General features: G+C 36.5%; 1 protein-coding gene across 5 annotated transcripts in view; it reads left to right on the forward strand.

The window, feature by feature from the left end:
* The window catches only part of CCDC73 (coiled-coil domain containing 73), a 59,242-nt gene that overhangs the window by 36,979 nt on the left and 1,642 nt on the right, over window positions 1-20,621 (forward strand). For 3 of the 5 annotated variants that reach the window (XM_033515250.1, XM_015630096.3, XM_015630105.2), the window contains 9 exons: window positions 1,516-1,644; window positions 2,013-2,072; window positions 4,505-4,609; window positions 8,551-8,661; window positions 10,118-10,249; window positions 12,539-12,574; window positions 14,072-14,240; window positions 14,595-16,100; window positions 18,531-18,664. In XM_033515250.1, the coding sequence (XP_033371141.1) occupies window positions 1,516-1,644; window positions 2,013-2,072; window positions 4,505-4,609; window positions 8,551-8,661; window positions 10,118-10,249; window positions 12,539-12,574; window positions 14,072-14,240; window positions 14,595-16,100; window positions 18,531-18,664 (2,382 nt within the window). The remainder of the gene's footprint in view (window positions 1-1,515; window positions 1,645-2,012; window positions 2,073-4,504; window positions 4,610-8,550; window positions 8,662-10,117; window positions 10,250-12,538; window positions 12,575-14,071; window positions 14,241-14,594; window positions 16,101-18,530; window positions 18,665-20,621) is intronic. The other 2 variants (XM_033515252.1, XM_033515251.1) reach the window with 2 other exon arrangements.

Raw genomic sequence — 20,621 nt, forward strand, 5'->3', positions numbered from 1 at the left:
GAATTTTGGAAAACCCCTGGCATCAGCTCCATGGCAGGATTTTGCACCTGCTGGTGTGGCCCCCAGCCTGTGAGCTGTGCTCTCTGTCCCATTCATCTGCTGCTCTCTGCAGGCTGGCACATTGCACCTTTGCACTTTCATCAAGTTGGAGCTGCTTGCACCTTCTGCCACTTAACAGCAGGAGCTCTCCTTGCATGGTTCATTACAGAGCCTTCTTAGTACAACTAAGATATGTCTTTATTGCAAAAGATGGGAAAAACCTCACTAGCTTATGGAATAGAGTAATTGTAAAGCTTTCAGTTCTGTAATTGATTCTGCAATTACACTTAGGACTTACTAAATCATTTTAGATTTAGAAATAGATTTTAGATTTTAGAAATAAAACCTCTAGCAAAAAAATGATTTATTTAAAAGTACTACCTATAATTTTCTATAAATACCTAGTATTTTCCATAAAACTTTGTGAATTTCAGTTACAATGTAATCTTCCTTTCTTCTTTTGTACTGTTGTATGATTTTATCCAGAACGGTTAAACCACCGGCCTGTGATAATTCTGTCTGCGATAACCAAAATTCCAGTTTTGTGAAGAAAAGTTAAACAGACCAAATTTAGTTGTTAGATAAAACCATGAGCATTCTGAATTCTTGGTTCACCACTATGGCATCACAGAGAATTCTTGATGCTATCTGTGAGCAGCATTCATAACCTCTGCTATTTGTCTGAGTAAACGTCAGAGCGCTCAAGGAGAGAGCGATATTAAACAGACTACCTTGCACCAGGATGGGAGGGGAGGGGGAGAGCAGGGCACAATATTTATGGCTCCAGGAACTATAAGTTGTAATTTAATGAGATCAAAGCGTTTGCTGTTTATTTGCTGTGCTAGGAGCTCTGAATAAACTGGTTACAAAACAGATACAAAAAAAATAAAAATAAAAAATCACTCCCCCCCCTCAAAAAAATAGCCACAGGATATTTAAAAGAGGATAAAAACATAGGCATCATGTTGTAGAAACTTCTAATATAAAATTAATTTAGCATTCTCTTGAGATTAAGTAATTAATGTTTCAGGAAAAGCAAAGATCCTCCAAATTTATAGCCAGTTCCTGTTTTTACCAGATAATCACTGTTCTCCCTTTTTTCCCTCCTCATTCCCATGAATGTTCACAGCGGTTACAATAGGAATTCCTATTGTATATATGGTAAAGCATGTTTTACCAATATCAACTCAATGTCCACTTCTAATATACCTCTTGGAAGAGAAAAGAACAAAATTATTAAATACTTCAAACAGAATAAAATTGGAACAGTAACATTTTACCTGTAAAAATAAACTTTTAGCCACGCATGACAAGTTGGAAGTTTACTAACACATTTCAGTACCTCTCACTTTTGCTGTTGTTTCCATACATTATTTCGAAGTAGGGCATGACCAGGATAGTTTAAAAGATTTGTCTCTGTTTTGAATTGCAATGCCTATACTGGATGAACTATTTATATGTGTTTCCTGTGTTAAGGAACTGAAGAAAGTAACTACAGACTTGATAAGGTCCAAGGTCACCTCTCAGTGCAGGGTGGGAGAAGAAAACATCAATCTTGCAATGAAGGAAAAACAGTTTCAAGAAATGCAACAGAAAATCAGAATGGTATTTTGGATTTTAAACAAATTAAAGTTTTGGTGAACATTTTCTGTTCTTCACTCAGCAAACCTCCTGGCAATGATCTCTGATGGATACAAATTAGTGATTCCTTTTTACTATATTGCATATACAATATAATTAAACTATTTCCACTATAATGTTTTCTAGGGAAATAAATGTGCTGTGAATGTCAGTATAATTTCATAGTAAAAAAAAAATGGGTAAGAAAAAAAAATCAATTTCATTAAATAGCCTCATGATGATTCACTATATCACATTAATACAATATTGTTAAAGAAAATAGACATTCATTTTAAATGCTTTTTACTATTCCTTGTGCTCTTTTCTTATTTATGCTCTTTCCTTATTTTAAGGAGACAGAAGTCAGTAAAAAAGTTCAAGAAGAAAACACTCACATTAAAGAAGAAAAGCTGGTGAGTTGTTAATACAGGGCTATTTAAAAGTCACTTAAGAATATAGGTGCAATATTTCATACATACATAGGTTTCTTATTATACTAAGCTACAAAAACTAGTTAATTTCACTTATTTACACTTCAGAAATATTTTAATACTGGCATAAGTGGTATCTTACTGCTCAGTTTTTATAAAAAGTATTACCAGAACAAAGCCCATTGTTTGACACTTTATTCCACATCTTACATTTTGTCTTTGAATTCAGATGTGAGAAATTTGGTATTCCCATGAAACACTTGCCTACTTCTGGGTTCAGTACAAATAAGCAGTGAGGCTGCCAGAACATGCTGGCTCTTCTGCTTTCTGGTTGCCAGTTTATTCTAACATTGCTGGTATTGAAACCAGGTAAATGGGAATAATGTGTCAATGATAGACAATGAAAATGATGTTCCATTCATACAGAACTTAAATTGGACTATTAAGCAACACCTTTACATCCCTGAACAGAATTTGGACTGTTTTCTCTTGCTGATTCATGTATGTTCCAGAAAAAAATCTGTGGCTATGGAATCAAGTATCAAACATAGCAGAAAAAAAAATTTGTTCCCCCTAATAACAGCATAATTCACTGCTTGGCAGAATATTAAGCCTGAAAAGGGTGGTTGGTTTTTTTCCTTTTCTCGAACAGTTGGGGAATTTTCACTCTGCAGTTCACAAAAGGGAACAGGTCAGAGAAGTCTATCACTCTTGGTGCCAGGGAGGGACAAAATCTTGCTGGCATGCCCATAGAGCACTTATCCAGCAGCACTCTTCCAATTTATAAAAGCCTATTTGCATTTTGAATTGCTTTTAAAAAATACTTGCCAATAAACACATGACAAAAAATGAGAGATGTACTCAGGCCTCATGACACTCCCAGCCCTGAATGCTGGGAATATCTAATGAGAAGGATTCTGGATTGTGTCTCTCTTGTTCTGTGTGAATTTCTGGGGTTTGTTTGGTAGGTTTGGTATAGTCTGGGGAGGGCTCTAATATAGAGATGAGCTTCATGTTTCCTCCAAGTGCTTGTGTTATAAGATGTGGATTTCTGTGTTGTGGAACACTAATAATTCTTCTCAATTAACTGAAATGTTGGCTTCAGTGGTTCTTGGATTTAGGCTGAAAATACCATCTAAATTAGAGCTGATTTGTACTAAACTGTAATAGAGAAACAGTCTGGTCTATTTGAGAGAAAACTGTCCTAGATTTAAAAAGTTGTGGCCAGCTTTACTACTGACCTGTCAGATGACACTGGCCAAGCCATTCCACAGCTCTGCAGTTCAGTCTTCTGGATGTAAAATTGAACTAAAAATAAATTAAGCTTCAGTGAAAAAATATTATTTATACATGCATGAAAAGGAATGAGAGTACACTAAAATATTGATTTTATTTTTATTAGATCACTGTATTTGTGTGTCCAGTAGAGCTAAAGCTAGAATGATTTGAAAATACTTTGCAAGGATGGCAAAGTACTTTGTTTTAATATTATGTTCCTCTCTCAATGTATTTGGAAGCAACTGAGCACATTTTAGATTCCTTTCTGCCTGAAACTCAAGGATTTTTTCTGTTCAGGTCTTCTAGTAACTGCTGTAAGTGGTGTTGAGGGGGAGATGATTGCCTTGTCTGGGTCATTCACTCAGTCTTTGAAACTTTGGAAATGTGTTTTGTGGAGTTCAATAAAAAATGGCTCAGTTTCCAGCAGACTTCAACACACCTTGTGACAGCACTCACATCACCTTCATCAACTCAAATCAGCTCACTTTGGGTGGCTCTTTTTTTAAAACTTCCTCTTCATGAAGTAATAATACAGTGTTGAGGAAGGTACCACAAAAGTTCACACCCTGACAGTAAAATATTGAATTTTATTTATATTTATATTTATCATATCACCATATGATGCAAAGCTAATGGGTGGTAGTTCACATCTATTAGGATTTAATTCAGGAGACAGAATAATTTCATGTTAGGGTGGTCAATTAATGGAATCATTTCATTTGGATTTTCCATATTTTTCAGACCTGTGAATACCTTGTTATTCTGTTTGTCCTGAATTGAAATCACAGTGGCATTGGATTTAATATATTTTATCCCAATTTGCACTGAAGAATGTATAAAATTTGGGTGGATTTCATTTTAATGATAGGAAAATTCTCTGACAAAGAATGTTATAATGACTTATAATAATGATAACTTCTCCAAGGTGAGGGGTCAGAAAAAATGGGTGTTGTTCTGATTCTCCCTACAAATTTTCCCCAATATTGAGGTTGGAGTACTTTTTTTTTTACAGACATTATTTTGTAAACACTGACAGACTAAAAAGAAAAATTAATATAAAAGAGATAAATATCTAATGGTTGAACTCCAGAAACAAAATCTTGCTCAATATATTCTGTTCTCTTTGTATTAATAAGGAAATTCTCAGCTCTCTTCAGTGCATGCAGGAGCTGCTTCAGCGAATAACCCAAACGAATGTTAGGATGGAAAGTGAATTAAATGCACTGAAAGAAGACTATCAGGTCAGATTTTTCTCCATTAGACAAGCTGTTACTATCTGTTATGTATTTTTTAAGTCCAGGGCTGTTAAAGACATCTGTGTGCCTTTCAGAACTTTTGACCTCACTTCCATTGCTCCCTCAGCTCCTTAACTGTCAGCACAAACCTTGAAGCGCAGGCTGTGCTTTCCCTCTTCTCCCCCTAAAGTAAATCATGGTTGCCATTCTTAGCAGCCATTTCTAGAGGGCAAAACCAGAACAGGGCTGCTTTCAAATACTGAAATCAAATTATTTAATGAATTTTGTTTCTTTGTAATTTTCATACAGGTACATGTTTCTGGGCAACATTTCAAATTTCAGATCTTCATTCATAGCTGGAGCTTGTCCTCAGTTTTATTAAAGCAGAAGGCCTAAGAAAGAGAATTACCTTTAGCCCTTCCTTGCTGTGTTTTCTGGCATCAGATTTATGCTAGAGGTGGGAAGTAGTCACGCTGGAGAGTGTGGAGTTGCAGCACTCCTTAGTTCCTCTTTGTCTTGGTTTGGAGCAAATTCAGGGAGGAAACTTTTGAAGTGGTCCCTTTAGAAGCAAATTTAAGTGGCCTCTCCTCCCATCAGTTCAGGAGACATAAATTTCCTTTGAGAAAAGTGGAAAAAACCTGTTTATTTAACAAGCAAAGCACTCACAAACATGAAAAAATGAATAATATTAAACAATGAATGTTCTCATTGTTCTGAAGAGATGGCAAATTCAGAAAGTCTTTCTCTAGTTCAGAGTCCTTTTTGTGGGTGTGTATTTTTCTCAGTCTCCCCAGGACTCAGGTCTGCTGTCCTGGCTGCAGTGTAGCTTGGAGGGCACCCAGACAATAGTCTTGCTGTTCTCAGACCAAACAATAGCTGAACAGTTCCAAAAAACTTCTGGCCTCAGCTAACTAACTAAAAAAAAACCCCTAACTAAAAGCAAAGGAAAGCTCTCTCCCTGTCTGTGCGGGGGATGCAGGGGAGCAAGTGCAGTTCCTGAAAACAGACTGCGCTTCTCTCCCCACCTGCGCTCCCAGAACCAGTCTTAAAGGTGTAGCATTTAATATCCAGTGTAAACAGAACAGAAGATTGGGGATACAAGCATCATAAATTCACTCTAGGACACTTTTGCAGCATATAAAGGCAGCTCAGAACAGTTCAGATTCCACATTTCAATAGCAATCAGTGCACTGAAGATTAAGGTCGTATCCATTCCCATCAGAGGTGCCATGCAGAGTTCAGGTACATCCACTGACTGGACTGTTAAAAAATTATCATCTACTGTTTGCCCAAACATAACAAATATTGCACTCTTTGAAGCCAAGGTTTTGAACTAGGACTTCAGTTAATTGCAAATTGAGCTTCCAGTGTGGATGAATACTTTTGTTTCCAAATAAATGCTTCTATGCTAATTTGAAATTATTCACTTCCCCTAAGACTTTACTCTTAACAGGTTTAAGTAGTCTGCCTTCTGCCACAATATAAATATAGGACTTCTGTATTTTGATGAAACAAATAAGGTTGAAGGTGAGCTATGCTCTCCATCAGAAAGTGGCTAAAATCTCCCTAGGAATTAAAACATCTGCAACAATTTTCACAAAGATTAACTGAATAACCCTTTGGCTGTAGAATTGCCTAAAGTAGCATGATTTTCTGTAGCTTCTATTATTTATATATTGGGGCCAGTGAAACAGCTGGATTACTTGTTATTCATACAATCCTGGGTTTTGTTAAAGTAATAAGGTAAGGTAATTTAAATTTTTTAAGATAATTGGAATTGCTTTGTAGATTAAGATAGAGGCTGGAGATAATTCATATATAACCTTACTGATGATGACTTTCATAATACAGGAACCCTTTAGTGCTTTGTGTCATGACTATTGAATAGCAAATGTATTTTATTTTAAAGTGCTTTTTTCTGATGGTATTTCTGAGCTATTGTTTCCCCTCTCAGATAAAGTTTATAGTATGCCTTAAAGTTCCAGCTCAAACAGTAAATGGTATCTGTGAATCTTCTCTTTGAAGCCTGCACATAAATGTCTACAAGTATGCCTTGTTTTCTTCTTGTTAAGGTATGAATGGAGGACAAGTCTCTGTTTTGCAGCCCATGAAGGCCAAAAGTTGATTTCTGGTTGCAATTATGCTAATTCTGATGAGAGTCTGCTCTGATTTGGGTCTGATTATATTAGGCATTGGGAATGTATCACTGTTTTCTATTGTTCTAAGTACAGCACAAACCACTGCTGGTCATCAAAGCTTCAGTGCAGTCCTCAAAGGTAACTTCAGGCATAAATCCTTCAGATGAAATGGGTTTTACAAGGCATGGATAACCAATAAGACCTTGGTTCAACCTTCACTACTTAAACTGATGTAAATTGACCTTTTTCTTCTTTTTCAGTTTGATACAATTACCATGATATTCCAAGGAATGAGACAATGTTAACTTCTTATTTTGCATTTTTTTAAAACATCAAATGGAACTTAGCAAATGGGAAGCTGAGTATGTCACTTTGAAAAAAAAATAAAATATTCTTTAGCAGATGACAGAATGCTTGTGAATGCAAGGAATTCAGGTATTCCCCTGTCTGTACAACTGGATTTAACTTGTGATCAATTCCATGCATCTGCTACTTCTGATTTTTTGCCCTAAGAGCTATGCTGTGAATAACTATAATAATCCATCACCAAGGAGTTGGCATTTCAGGTGCAAGTGAAAGCATCCTTGGAGTTAAGAGCAGGTTCACTGAAGAGAGGTCTTACATTTTTGTTGTATACAACTGGGTGAAAGATGCTACATCAGAGTGGGATTATTCAGACAATGTATTGCTAAATTGTCCCATTTTTGAAATACATAATCTATCAGAGAAGATCCATTATATTGTTATGCACAACTTTTCCCATGTCTACAAAAGTGCAAGGTGGTTTGAATTTTCCTAGTGTTAGTACCTATAAAATATAATTTTATTAACAGTGGAGCTAAATTAACTTAGGCATTTTAAAATCAGTGCTAAGTGAATCAAAAAGTGGACTCATTTTTGGTTAAAAGATTTAGTAAAAAGGAATTGCTTTGGAGTGTTACCTCCATAGTATTTTTCAAGTGGACTTTCAAAGAAGCTCAGCAGAATCATAAATATCTAGCTGGTCATTCAGCTTCATGCATTCAAGTTATGCTTACATTATCAAATATACTTTTGTCATCTATACAGCAGGTAATGGAATGCAGTGAGTCTTATCTTCCACATTGTTTGCCATAAAAATACGATAGGATAAAAATTCCAAGGGTACCTGATACATGTGTGAAGTTGATTTACACAAGACTCCTTTAATTTAGCACAGGAAAGCTGAAAGAGTTAACCCCAAAACTTTGCAAGTACAGTTATGGTAGTATAAAACTTAATATTACTGTTATTTCAATGCACTCCTATTTCAGTGACCTAATAAAAATAAATTAAAGCATAATCAGATATATACTTCATGTTGCAGTAGATATGTTTTAAAATGCAATGATTGTATAATTTATAAGAGAGGTTAATAAACAATTTAGGACAGAAAAACTGATTATAAAAATATTTTTTTCCTGTCAATATACAGTAGTTTTATCTTTAAGTACAGTGGCTCAGGATTATGCTACATTTCATATCTCTCATCTCTGGACTTTATATTACTTTTTCAGCACATTAAAACTTATGCAGTGAAACTGAATAATGGCAAGTGTTTTTATGCCCTTTTATAGCCATTTCTTTTTTCATAACCTCCCCCTGTTTCCTGTTAGCTAAACTATAAGCACCTTTCTGTTAATTTATGAAAATTATTGTTGAGATAGCACATTATCACTGATCTGTATGGCACTTGCAGCATGTTAGAAGCAAAGGTCCAAGCAACATAAAACACATCAAAATTCATTAATGCGGTATTGATTATTTTTTGGATAATTAATTTTATTGCAGGCCCTTGAAAGAGATAATGAGCTGCAAAGGGAGAAGGCAAAGGAAAATGAACAAAAGTTCCTTAATCTTCAGAATGAGCACGACAAGGCACTAAGAACTTGGAAAAATGATGTAGGTTTATTAAATTATATGCTATAGTATGAAAAGTTTTTTTGGAATAGTTGTCAAGCATTTCAGGTAATTCCTAAAAGCCAAGAAAATATTGCAGAAATAATGTAATAAAAACAACTCATTTCTTCTCCAGTAATACAGACACTTCTAGAAATGAAAACTTTTTAAAGGTAGATTTAGGTAGACTTCTGTGTTCTAAAAGGTCACTGCTCTTTCTGCAGTTCTGATTTGAAAAGAATTCTTCAGTGTGGACTGAGGGTGTCTGGTATGTCCCTCTAGTGAATTCACTTCTGTGGACGCCTAAACAATAGTTTGTCTTCTATATTTGACATTCTTTCTATTACTTTTAAAGAATACTTCAGTAATTATTTAATCCAAAACAATTAGCAAAACATGGTAGCCTTAAAAATTGTCTGCAATAATAAATGCATGTTTAGTTTTAGGAAAGATTAATAGCACTTCAATAAGACAAGATCTGCTTAATGTGTGGAAACCAGACACTAAGCAGCATTTGTTTAATAGTCTGTCTTTTTTATTTCTATGTGCTTGGCACCTACTGCCAGAAAGGTTTTGATTTTGGTAGATAGATTTCCAGGGAAGCTGTGGGGAAATAATGTGAAGTTGTGCTTGTTATCCTGTTGTCTGACTCCTTTGAGTGCAGCCACTATGAGGATGACTGCAATCATGAGACTACAAAATAGCTGAACTGTTCTCAGTTCCCTGAGGTTGGATCTCCCTGATTCCTTGGAGAATTTTATACCATTTCCTCTACAGATATGGGCATTTGCCCTGCCTATTTCTCAGGAAAGTTTGCATCTATTCTCTAGAAGATAATTGTTACTCCTTTTCATATTTCTGCTATGGCTAACTAGAAATTCTGTCTCCTAAAGTAAATCATCAAGGATAAAGTTAACACTGGTGTGGAAATCTTTGTAAATTAAGTGAAGGTATTTCTTTAAAATTGCCCTTTGCTTCTTTTTACAAGTTGTACTTTGGACCATTCAGTTAATTCTAAATACAAAAATTTAGTTGTTACATATTTACTGAGGCTATTTACAGAAGTAAAGTGCTAAGCCAACTTTTTGCTGTCGTGGTGTCTTGACAGTGTAGGTAAAGGATGAATGTTGAATACTACATTTATCTTTGAGCCAAAAAGGAAGAAAGCTACAAATACAAATCTCATATTTTTGGAGCAGCACTACTAGCAGTAAATGTTGAAAAAAAAAATCCCAAATCAGTTAATAAAAGCTATAATCTGTAATGGAAATAATGGTTAAAATTTTGGTTTGAATGAAAGAGCTCAATTGCTTTGTACAAAGAAATTCCTTAGCATACTTTCTTTAAAGGATGAGGTTTCATTTCCTAAGCTGCTGATGCCTTTGAAAAATGCTGGTTTACCTATTTGAACATACAGTAAAGTATGTGTGTGTGCCTTATGTACTTGCAATTATTTCAGGAGGAAAACATGAGAAGGGAAATACACACTATTAAAAATGAGCTGAATTCCCTTAAAGGACTTCACAGACATCTTGAAGATTATCATCCTCCTCAAGGAAATCAGTGTTCTGAGCAAGTGGAAAATCTGCAGGTAAGTGTCTTTACTAGCTGCAGTGTGTCTTGTAAAAATGCCAGAGAACTAAAGATACAACAGTTTTTATAATCTTGTCTGTCATGAGCAGTGATCCTCCTTTGACATGGCTTAACCTAAAAATTTATGTGACAATGACCCTAAATATCACTGAAAATTATTTTACCCACAGAATGTCCTCCTTTCATCAAGAGGGTTGCTTATATCATGGAAACCTGACAAAGTACTTACTAAATAAATTTTTACCTAACAGACAGCTGTTAACTTATCTTAACTAAATCCTATTTCACAGACATATTTTCCAAGGGTATTTCTCAAATTCTGGGGCAGATCCAATTGCCTTTATATGTATATAAGTTCCCTGGAGGTGTGGAAGTAGGTCCACTTCTACTCAGAGGAACTAACTTCATCTTCTCTAAAATCTGTAATATGGGACAGATCAGGAGGTTGTTTTTATCAATACACAGCTTACCTAAGTTCTTCAGTTTTAGTTTAAGAAACACCAACCATTATGTCTCATAACATCTTTAAGAGTCATGACTGGCACAGCAAGCTCATCAGGTGTTGAATGCAGGAGGTAAAAGACTTTTATGGAGCACAGGCTGAGCTAGAATTGAGCTTGGATTGTTGGGTGAACCAAATCCATGTTCAGCTCTAGGTGCAGGGCACATGTGGGAAGTCAGCAAGTGGTTAAGCACACAAAGATGGTTTTGGAGCAAAAGGAAGTAGTCCTGCAGCTCTGTGTGATCAAACTGGATTGCAAATTTGTATTCCAGGCTTCTATAAGATTGAAAAAATTGGGTAGAGTCAGAAACCATAAAAAATCTTCTCTGTGCATTGTGTTCTGTTGTTCTGTTGAGTATTGGTTATACCAATTTCCCATTAACTTTTCCAAACAAGTAATGATCTAGCCTTCAAAGAACAGAAAACTCATCTTTCTTGTGTACAATCTGGTTTTAATGTTAAGAAAATAGGAAGACACTAGGAACTATAAAGACTGGTAACTATATTAGAACTAGTCCGTGAATTTTCAATAAAATGACAAACAGTAAAAATATTTTAGGATTTGGAAGAACTTAAAATTAATTTCTTCACAATGCACATGCATATGGATATTTATAGCTCACACTCAAACATACACATGGCTGTGCTATGGGCTTAAAAATGCAAGGGAAATTAGACTTGAAATTATTACTTATTGTGCCAAAGCTGAACTCTACAAGGAGTAAAGCAAATTGTATATCTTTTAATGGAATTCCATTTCCTTGAATGGAAATGGAATATTGATTTTGTTTGGGATGCAGAATCAAAGTGATCAGGCATTCATGATAAACAATACTGGTGCTTACTAAGATAACCCCGTGGGTTTGGAAGCAGAAAAGCTTAAAGGATATGCTCATAAATGCAGAAGAAGTCAGGTGTCTTCCAAATATACATCTTACATTATCCTATGGCAAATTGCCACACCACTTTGTGTTGTACAATCATTACATTTCCAAAAGCTAGGCAGGTTGGACTGAGTGGAACACTGCCAAGAAACTGAAGCTGATCATATTGGTTATTCTGATTTGTGGGATTTCACCTTGTATCACTAATGAGTCAGCATCTAGTGACACATTAAAGGGAAAGGTGTTGGCTTGGATTTAGAACTTAACTGTGGTTCCAAGTGTTCTAAGGAAATATGCTTATACTGATTTTTACTCCTAGTGCAATCTGAAGTCCATGTGGTTATTTGTGAGGCATGAAATTCAGAATGTGCTTAAACTTCACACTGATCACCTCTGGAACAGTAATTAAACAAAAGACATTTTTAAAAGAAAGGTAAAATGTCAGACCTCACTACAGACTTGGATTGCAATTTAATTTAACCTTACAATTCTTCATATTTAGTTTGATATCATTTGTAATTCAGCTGTGTAGTATTAGAATAGAGTTACACCCAGCAATGGCTTGCTGTAATCCTTCTGTGGGTGTATGTACAGGGAGATCTTCTCTTCAGAAGGTTTTGAATTTCATATTTGAATTTCATATTATGAAATAGTCTGTTGAGGGAAAGGATATTTAGGGATATATGTGTTTCTTACTAAATCACAGGCAGAAAACTAAAATCCAAGTTTAAAAGTATTGTTTTTTAGGTATTTTAGTTTATCCACCTTGGACCTATTTTTAAGAGCTGAACAGCCATTTGAATTTATTGAAAAGTAGGTTTCTTCAGCCCATCTCAAAATCTGGAAAGGAATCATGAAACCTTTTTGCCTTTCTATGAACACTTTGTCCTGTTTGTTTCAGATGCAGTCACCAGCTCAGCCCATACCAACAGATGTGGTAAGTTTTACTGCAGTGGCTGTCTTAGAACTGTACAAAGGGGTAATGTCCATGGTTATAGAGAGGTGTTTGGTGTTTCTGTCTGAAAAAAAGAGCTCCTAGAAACAAAAGATTGTAAGATAATTACAGCTTTCATGAAAGAAAAAGGCAATTTCTACTATTTGCATTCAAAAACTTGAAAATGTGATGCCAGGGCTATATAGAGCAAAGAAGCAAAATTAATTCAAAACCTAGAAAAGAAAAAGGTGCAAATATATACAATTTCTGAGTCAGAGTGACAGGGAAAATAATGATAAAGCATGAGTAAAAGAGCAAGAAATTTCAACTGAATCTTCAAGTGGAGGGTGGAATATTTGGCAGAGAAAAATGATGTTGGGACCCTCCTCTATTTACCATGACTCCTCCCTCCCCCAGATCAGCAAAGCTGGGAGCATCAGGATGTTTCTGTGACCTGCAGGAAAGCGTTTCTGGCAGATTTGTGTTCTACATCCCCTGCTCTGCCAGCACTGCAACAGCCCCATTCCTCAGCAGTGCTGTCTCCCTGCCTCCCTCCACCCTGCAATATTCTCTGTCCTCCCCACACCCCCAGTGCCCAAGCACAGCTCTTGTACCTCCCTCCCACATCCCAGCCTTCCTTCTGCAACACCTCCAGTCACCCAAGTATCTTCAGCTTTTTCCCACATCTTTTATGGACTGAGCTCCCTCCCACATCTGCCTACTTTAATATCCTATCTTTAGGGCAAGAGCCAGCACGTGCTCCTGTCTTCAGCTGCCAAACAGTTGATGATGATAAAGGATGCATCTCCTTTTCCTTTTATTTTGGTGGGATTTTACTATCTTCACTATTCAGGCCCTAGTTTCCACACTTGACTGCAGCTTTCAAAACTGAACACAAATACAGACCAGTGATTTAGACTTTAGATGAATCTTTCAGGCTTCTATTCTTGTTGAATTTGATTCAAATTCATGTTAAAAAGCTATTTGGGGGGGAATGAGGAAGTGAATGTCAGGGATTGCAAATTTAGAAGCCTTATTTGCTTGTGAAATGAAGTTCAAAAGTCCTGGGCAGTTTGCTAGGAAAAAAATGTTGTTTATATGTGGATGTGTTGTTTATGTGTGTATGTGTTTGGGTGTGAACAGCAATCATGCAGTATTTTTTTACATGGAATTACTGAGAGGTCAGTGAGTGGGCCAGCAGAGAGAGGGAGTGATCCAGTCACCACATGTACAACACTAATTCCTTCCACTGAGGAATTCTGTCAAATGTATAACTTTGTGGACTGTAATATAGCAGGACCTGATTTCTTTCCTACTCTTCTAGGGCATTAGTCTGCTTTTTTCTCTTTCTCTGTTTACATTTATTTCTTATACTTCAGGTCTTTGTTTTCTGTCAGAATTGTAAAATAATTTTAAATCTCAGTCCTGAACTATTTACCTAATCAATGAGTATAGTAAATTAATAAAATGCCTATAATATTTTGTTCCTTCTTATGCTAGAGTGGTCAAGGACACTCAAAAGACAGTGAAATACAGGCTATTCAGAAAGAAAATGAGTTTATGCAGTCTATAATAAGAAAATATGGTAATTGTGGAGATAAAGAAGAAACTGAAGTAAAAACCACAAAGGACCAGTCTTCAAGCATTGAGGAATTAAAGATGGAACAAAGTAATAACCTTCCATGGATAATAGAGATAAGTAGTATTGTTGAGAAAGGATGAATGTTTTCAGATACAGTATATGACAAGAGAGGGCTTAAATCCTGAATTAAATGGTCATATCTAAAATCTACAGAACATTAATATATTCTCTGCTCTCTCAGTTTATAAATATTTTTCAAGTTACCATAGTGCAGTACTTACCTTCAGTAACTTTTTGACAGGCTTGTGTGTGTAATATAAGATATCAGATAATATAAGATATGCTGAGTCCCTCTCTCTGGAAATTCTAAACTGTAAAAATAAAGCATCCCATAACCTCTGGGTTATTAGTCACTAACTAGAGAATACACTCACTCTACAGATTCACAAGTTCTTGAAGACAGTTTTAAGGGTGAAATTAATGTTGCTAGCCCTTGTGAAGTAAAGCAAAGGGAGGCTCCTCCCAGGAACACCCTCTGCACAGATGCTGATTTAATTACCCAAGGACACACCTCAGAAATGCATGTCACTGGATGCAGAGAGGCAGAAGATGCAAGAACAACACACAGGACGTTACCAGATGAAAACAAAGCAAATTTAGATCAAAAGCCACAGGACAGTGCTGAGCCTTTGGCAGCACACCACACACAAACAAGGAAGGACTTTTCAGCCAGTGCTGAGACTGTAGGTGCTGCCAGGAAAAGCAGAAGTCAGGAGAACAACACTGGCAAGGAAGAACTGTGCAATACTGCAGATGAATCAAGTTGTGCCAAGGCAGATGCAAACTCAGACACCAGACAGCACAACAAACCTGTCCTTCCACCTGAAGCACCCAACCCCGAGTCTGAAGCTGTTCTTTGCCCTGAGAAGAGTGCTCTGCAGGAGTTAAGTTTTGGAGTTCTGCCTTGTACTAAAGGTAATTCTCAAGCAGAATACCAAAAATGTAATTTGCTGAATAGTGACAATTCTGTAAGCAGTGGATTACACAAAACAGAAAAAACCTTAAATCTGAGTGGTTTACATGGAGATAAACTTCCCCTGGAACAGACACACATAGATGCTGAAGGCAGAAATGATGATAATGCCAGAAACATGAACAGCACTGGTGTTCTGGCAGCTGATGCTCAACATCCACCAGCTGTTTGTTGTGATAATGCAAGTGGTGATGATGCTGCTGCAAAAGAATGCAGAGATACTAAGTCTCTCTTAGGTACTTTTAATTTATTCCCCCCAAAATCTGAGAGAGGAATAAATGCAAATGACATGCCCAGCAAGCAACCTGAACAAGGCAGTGCTAAACAAACAGAGAATGCTGCAAATACATGGACTTCAAATGCTGAAACCAAATCTCCAGTAAAGGCTGATGGTCTCAAAATTGCTCCTGAAACCCCCCTAATAAATAGGGCAAGTATAGATAAAATACTTCCATGTAAAAATGTTAACAATGGTGCTCAGGTACACTCCATCAAAAGTAGACATTCCCTGGAGATGAATACTTCAACAACTAACACATTGTTAAAAGAGAAAAAGGACTCTCTGAATAGTACAGTTCCAGGAATGAAGTTTGCTGAGGGTGACCTGAAAGAATCAAGCTCTTTACCCATGAGAACATCTGGAAATTTAGTAAACACAAGTGTAAGGTCATCCTTTGATCTTTCAACCTCAGATAAAAAAGCTGAGAAAACTCCACTATACTTGAATTTTTTAGCTCTCAGTTCTTGTTTAAGAATAAATCAAATGAGAGGTCAAGCTACATGGACTTCAGCTTCCAAGGAGCCTTCCCTTTTGAAAGACAAACCACCATGCTTAGTGGAAAACACAAACATTGTTTCAAACACACAGAGTCAAAATCTCAGTGAGAATGTGCACAGTGAAGGAACAGGACAAGGTAAGAAAATACAAGCATTAATGTTCTGAACCATGTAGTGCTGAGAAAAATTATCATGAATGTGAATGTGAAATTTCTATATCTAAGCTTAGTGTAGAAAAACATAAACCTGACATTTTAGTTATATTGCAAAAAGATGGGATTTTTCTGTATATTATAAATGTAACTAAACAGCTTTTGTTAGCTTATCAGTCAATTAGTTGATTAAAGATTTTTTTCTCATATTTCCCTTTGTGAATTAATAGCAGTGCAATTACAAACTGAATTTTGATAGGCATTTCTAACCCTAATGTAGAGCATATTCTATCAGGGCTCTGCATGGATCTGAAAAGCACTGAGGAGCTTTTGCAAATTATGCAGTGTTCTCCTTTTGCACCAAAATAAGGGTAGATTTGGAACCATTTGCCAGAATACTGACATAATTTGAATGGGGCTTACAGAAATTTTATTTTATTGTACATCTCTAATTTAGATGGACACTTAAAACCAACTGAATCTGAATGTGTTGAGTGTGTGAAAGGACTTTATATTCTGTCAGGATTGGAAAATATGGAACCTTTTAATCTACTATTGACACTAAGTTATTACTTGTTGAGCAATATTTTGCACATACAAAATAGTAAACGTTAACTTTATTCTATGGGTTTCTAAATCATTACTGAAATGTGGAAAAATTGTATTTTAGATTTGTTTTGCAGTAAAATGAGCTGGTAGATTCCCCCAAAACTGGGGCCCTGGATGTTTTCCAAAGAGCAGGATCCACAGGACAGGGTGTTTGTGTCTATTGAGTTTTTGTTGGTGCAGTGTTTTCACCTTTGGCCCTTGAACATACCAAGAGCAGAGTGAACTCCCATCCTTTGTTTTGCAGCCAGTGGCAGACACAAAGCCAGCAGTCTGGTTTCTTTACATTGTTCTGTTGGTATGAATTTAGCTCTACAGGCAATTTTGTTTCTGTCCTTGGATCTTTGTGTTCAGGTGCACATTTTCTGAACTTCGGTTTCAGAAATGTCTTTGTTCCTAAAACAGTAGTAGTGGCAGCAAGGTAGCAGAACCCTGATCTCAGATGGCACATTATTTCTTTTAATAATGTGAATTTTAGTGTGTTTCAGTAAACTGAACACCTAGTTACATGATGTTCTGCATGTATCATTTCTGTAAGAACAGACAGTGCTATCTGAATTTCTTCCCTGTGAGTTCCTCCTCCTCCAAGTCATGGTGGTGCACAGCCCTGCAGCTCCAGTGCTTGCTGTGCTTGGGGTTTGTGTTGTTTTATCTGCACATCTCTTCCCAAATGGCAAACCTGCAGTGGAACCCATGTGGATACCAGACCTACATTTGAAATTATATATTTTTTTTACTGACTGTAGCACAAACCATTTAGCCATATAGAAGACCTAGAGGTGAAGAGAACTGGTGGAAGAGTTTAGTAAATCTGTCTGAGGGAATTCCTTTTCCTGCCTCACCACAGTGCAATTTACTATTTAAATAATAAATAGTAAATTTATTTGCTCAGGTTCCCAGAGAGCAGACACTCCACATCAGTAAATGATGGAATGAACTGGGAATGGGCAAGATCTTCCTGGCAGGTGCTTAAAAAAGAAAACAAACACATAACCATTTTCCTCCCAAAAGAAAATGTCACTATTCTGGAGTAACTGTTACACAACCATGAGGTAACATGCATTTTCATAGCAAAACAAGATTTTACTGTAATGACAAAACAACTCCTGTTTGCATTGTGAGGAATTGTGAAAGCATGCTTTTATTTTCATCTTGTGAGGAATTTGATACTGGTTTCAACACAATCTACTGGTGCTGCATGAAGCTGCTGCAGGAGTGGAGGCTTATACTTGGCTAGAAGTATTAATTAAAAAGATTAATTTACTCACCTGCCTTTCCTAATTTTGATAGATGGCTATTGCCTGACCACCTGAAACATCAGATGTAGCCATTAACACAAAAACTCCTTATTTAAAATGGTTTTTGATTGTCTGAAAAGCTTTGTATTCATGTCTTCTTTTATTACAAGTCACCCTGCAATATCATGTGATAAAGGCATTAATTATGCATTTTATTAGTGATATCAGAAGGTGAGTTTAAAGTAATAGTGTTTGAAAAATATATTCAGTTAGAATATTTAGAATGCATATGCTTTCTATAAATCACTTTTCTGTCATTACCTTAATATGTGAAAATAAGAAGAAACATTTTTAATCAGAGTAGGGATAAAGTAGTACCTCATATTTAGAGAAAAAAGAAATGAAGCATGTGAAAGGAAAAAAACTAAGGGCAAAAGCCTACAACAAAGATCCAGTGATTTAAAACAAAAATATTTGATTTTTTAAGATCAGAGGTAAACCAGTTTAGTTACTCACAATTAGTGCCTGGAGACTAAATTGCAGTTGTTACCATTTCCTTTTTGTCAATCAGGTTCTAGCAGTTTGAACAGAGCTGCCAACACTTTGAATACCTCTGGTATCCACCGAGAGCCCCAGGGAGAGCCTAGTGAGGAATGGAATGCTACAGCAAAGGCTTTTTATGATTCTTTTTTTCCCACAGAACATGTAAGTCAATTAAAAATATTGCAGACCAGACCTCAGTGAGCTAATTCCACAGATATTTGTACAACTGTACCCATCTGGATACTTTAAGGCTGAGTCAATCTCCAAAATAATATCAAAAGGGCAACAAGACACCATTTTTCACAATTAAGGTTGATAGAAAGCAGCAGGAAAAAGTCACAGCATATGAATCAAACAGATGCTAACCAGTCTGTTTGGGAGGGGAGGAAGAGGCTAGTCCATTGTGTACCCTAATAAAAATCATCACCTACAGTAAAAGTAGAAGTTAAGGAAAAAAAAGAGTAAGGAAAACAGTAGTATGTAAAAGTATAAAAACATTATTTCCTCTATTACTTGGTAGACCATGTCATTTAAAAGAATCCATGAAATAATAAAAATTCAGCACATCCATGAATTAGAGCCTGTTCATTTATCACACACTGTAGTTATGTGATGCCCTATTTAGAGTAATCTTATTCTTTTGTAGGGTAACTTTACACAAACATGTAAAAACCTGTTGTTTCCCAATGGCTCATCACAGCATTTTCAGATCTGTGTTAGACTCTGGAGCTTGAACAGCTCCAACTGCTCTATTAGAATTTGACCCAATGCTGAATGTATCATTCAAAAGTGATAAGCAATTTACAGCTGCAGTTCACCTTTCATTTTTAGAAGAGGTTCTAGAGGTATTTCTCAGGTAGTTAGGGCTGTCTCTGGATGAGGTGTACAGTGGTTTCAAGTGACAAAGTTGGCTGACTTCAGCAGATAATCAGGTCTTGATGTCATCAGCATCCACATTCCCTGAAATTCACAAGACGGATGTTTTAAATTAATTGACTTTTCTAATTCTGTCTTTGTGAATGACACCGAGGTGGATTTTTCACCAAACACAGTGGTGGTATTTACTGTGTGTCTCTTGCTTTTTCTCAGAGGTGGAGCCAGGAGCTGAGTGAACTCCACTGTGTAACCTTTGCTGAAGCAAAGCTGTATTTCATTATCTGGGTGTGGCTGTGTCTGCTTTGTCACCTCCAAACTAAAGCTCCTGCTAGCTAAGGAAAAGCAGAGATGGATAAGAACAGCGCCCTGCTGGTTTCCCCTTAGGTTTTCCAAATCCTTAATCTATGAAACTTCACCCTGCAATAATGCAGAGCACTCCCTCCTTTCTGTGTTGGTGTCATTCTAATATCTTCTGGTTTCAACTTTGTCATTTTAATGCAACAAGCTGATGGGAGATTAAAAATAGGCTCAACAGTCTTTTTTTCTGCTTTGTTTGCTTTGACTAACATGTATGATTGCAACTAGAGCAGATTTAGGCCTTCTGCAATTTGGGTAATCTCATTCAACCACAGTAATCTTAAAAAGGGGTAAAAATTATAAACAAATGCTACAGGTATGCTTACAATTCTAGTAAAAATACTAAGAACTGTTTAGACATCAGTCAGTCCATGCTAAAGTACCATAGGAAGGATGAATAAGCCCCCCAGCTCAGTTTAAACATGAAGTTTTCAGTACCAGACAGGTTCATTCCATATTCCCACATGATATTCCAGAGATTTTGGCTTGCAGTGAAGTCTGATCTGTTTGTTGCTGAGAGCATTAACAGATTGAAACTTTCACTGCTCAAATGGAAAAGTTACTTCCTCACTGAAAGGGAGATGCCAGTCATTACTGACCTGGAGTATCACCTCAGCTGCACAGCAGCAACATCCTTACAAACGCAATAATGAACAATTTGCTTGAATTTTATTGTTCATATTTCAAATTTTAAGAAATGCTTGTACACTAGGGAAGAAAAGCATTAGCACTAAATTAATGTAGGCCTGACAAAGCCTTAGAGTTGGCTGGGCCACAGTTGCCTGATGAGCAGAGGGGGAAGGTCTCATCTCGTGATCCTTCCAAGAGGAGTCCCCGAGCACAGGAGCAGAGTCTGGGGTCACCTTGCAGGTCCCCTGCAGCTCTG

This window comes from Parus major, chromosome 5 (genome assembly GCF_001522545.3).
Source record: "Parus major isolate Abel chromosome 5, Parus_major1.1, whole genome shotgun sequence".
Lineage (NCBI taxonomy): Eukaryota > Metazoa > Chordata > Aves > Passeriformes > Paridae > Parus > Parus major.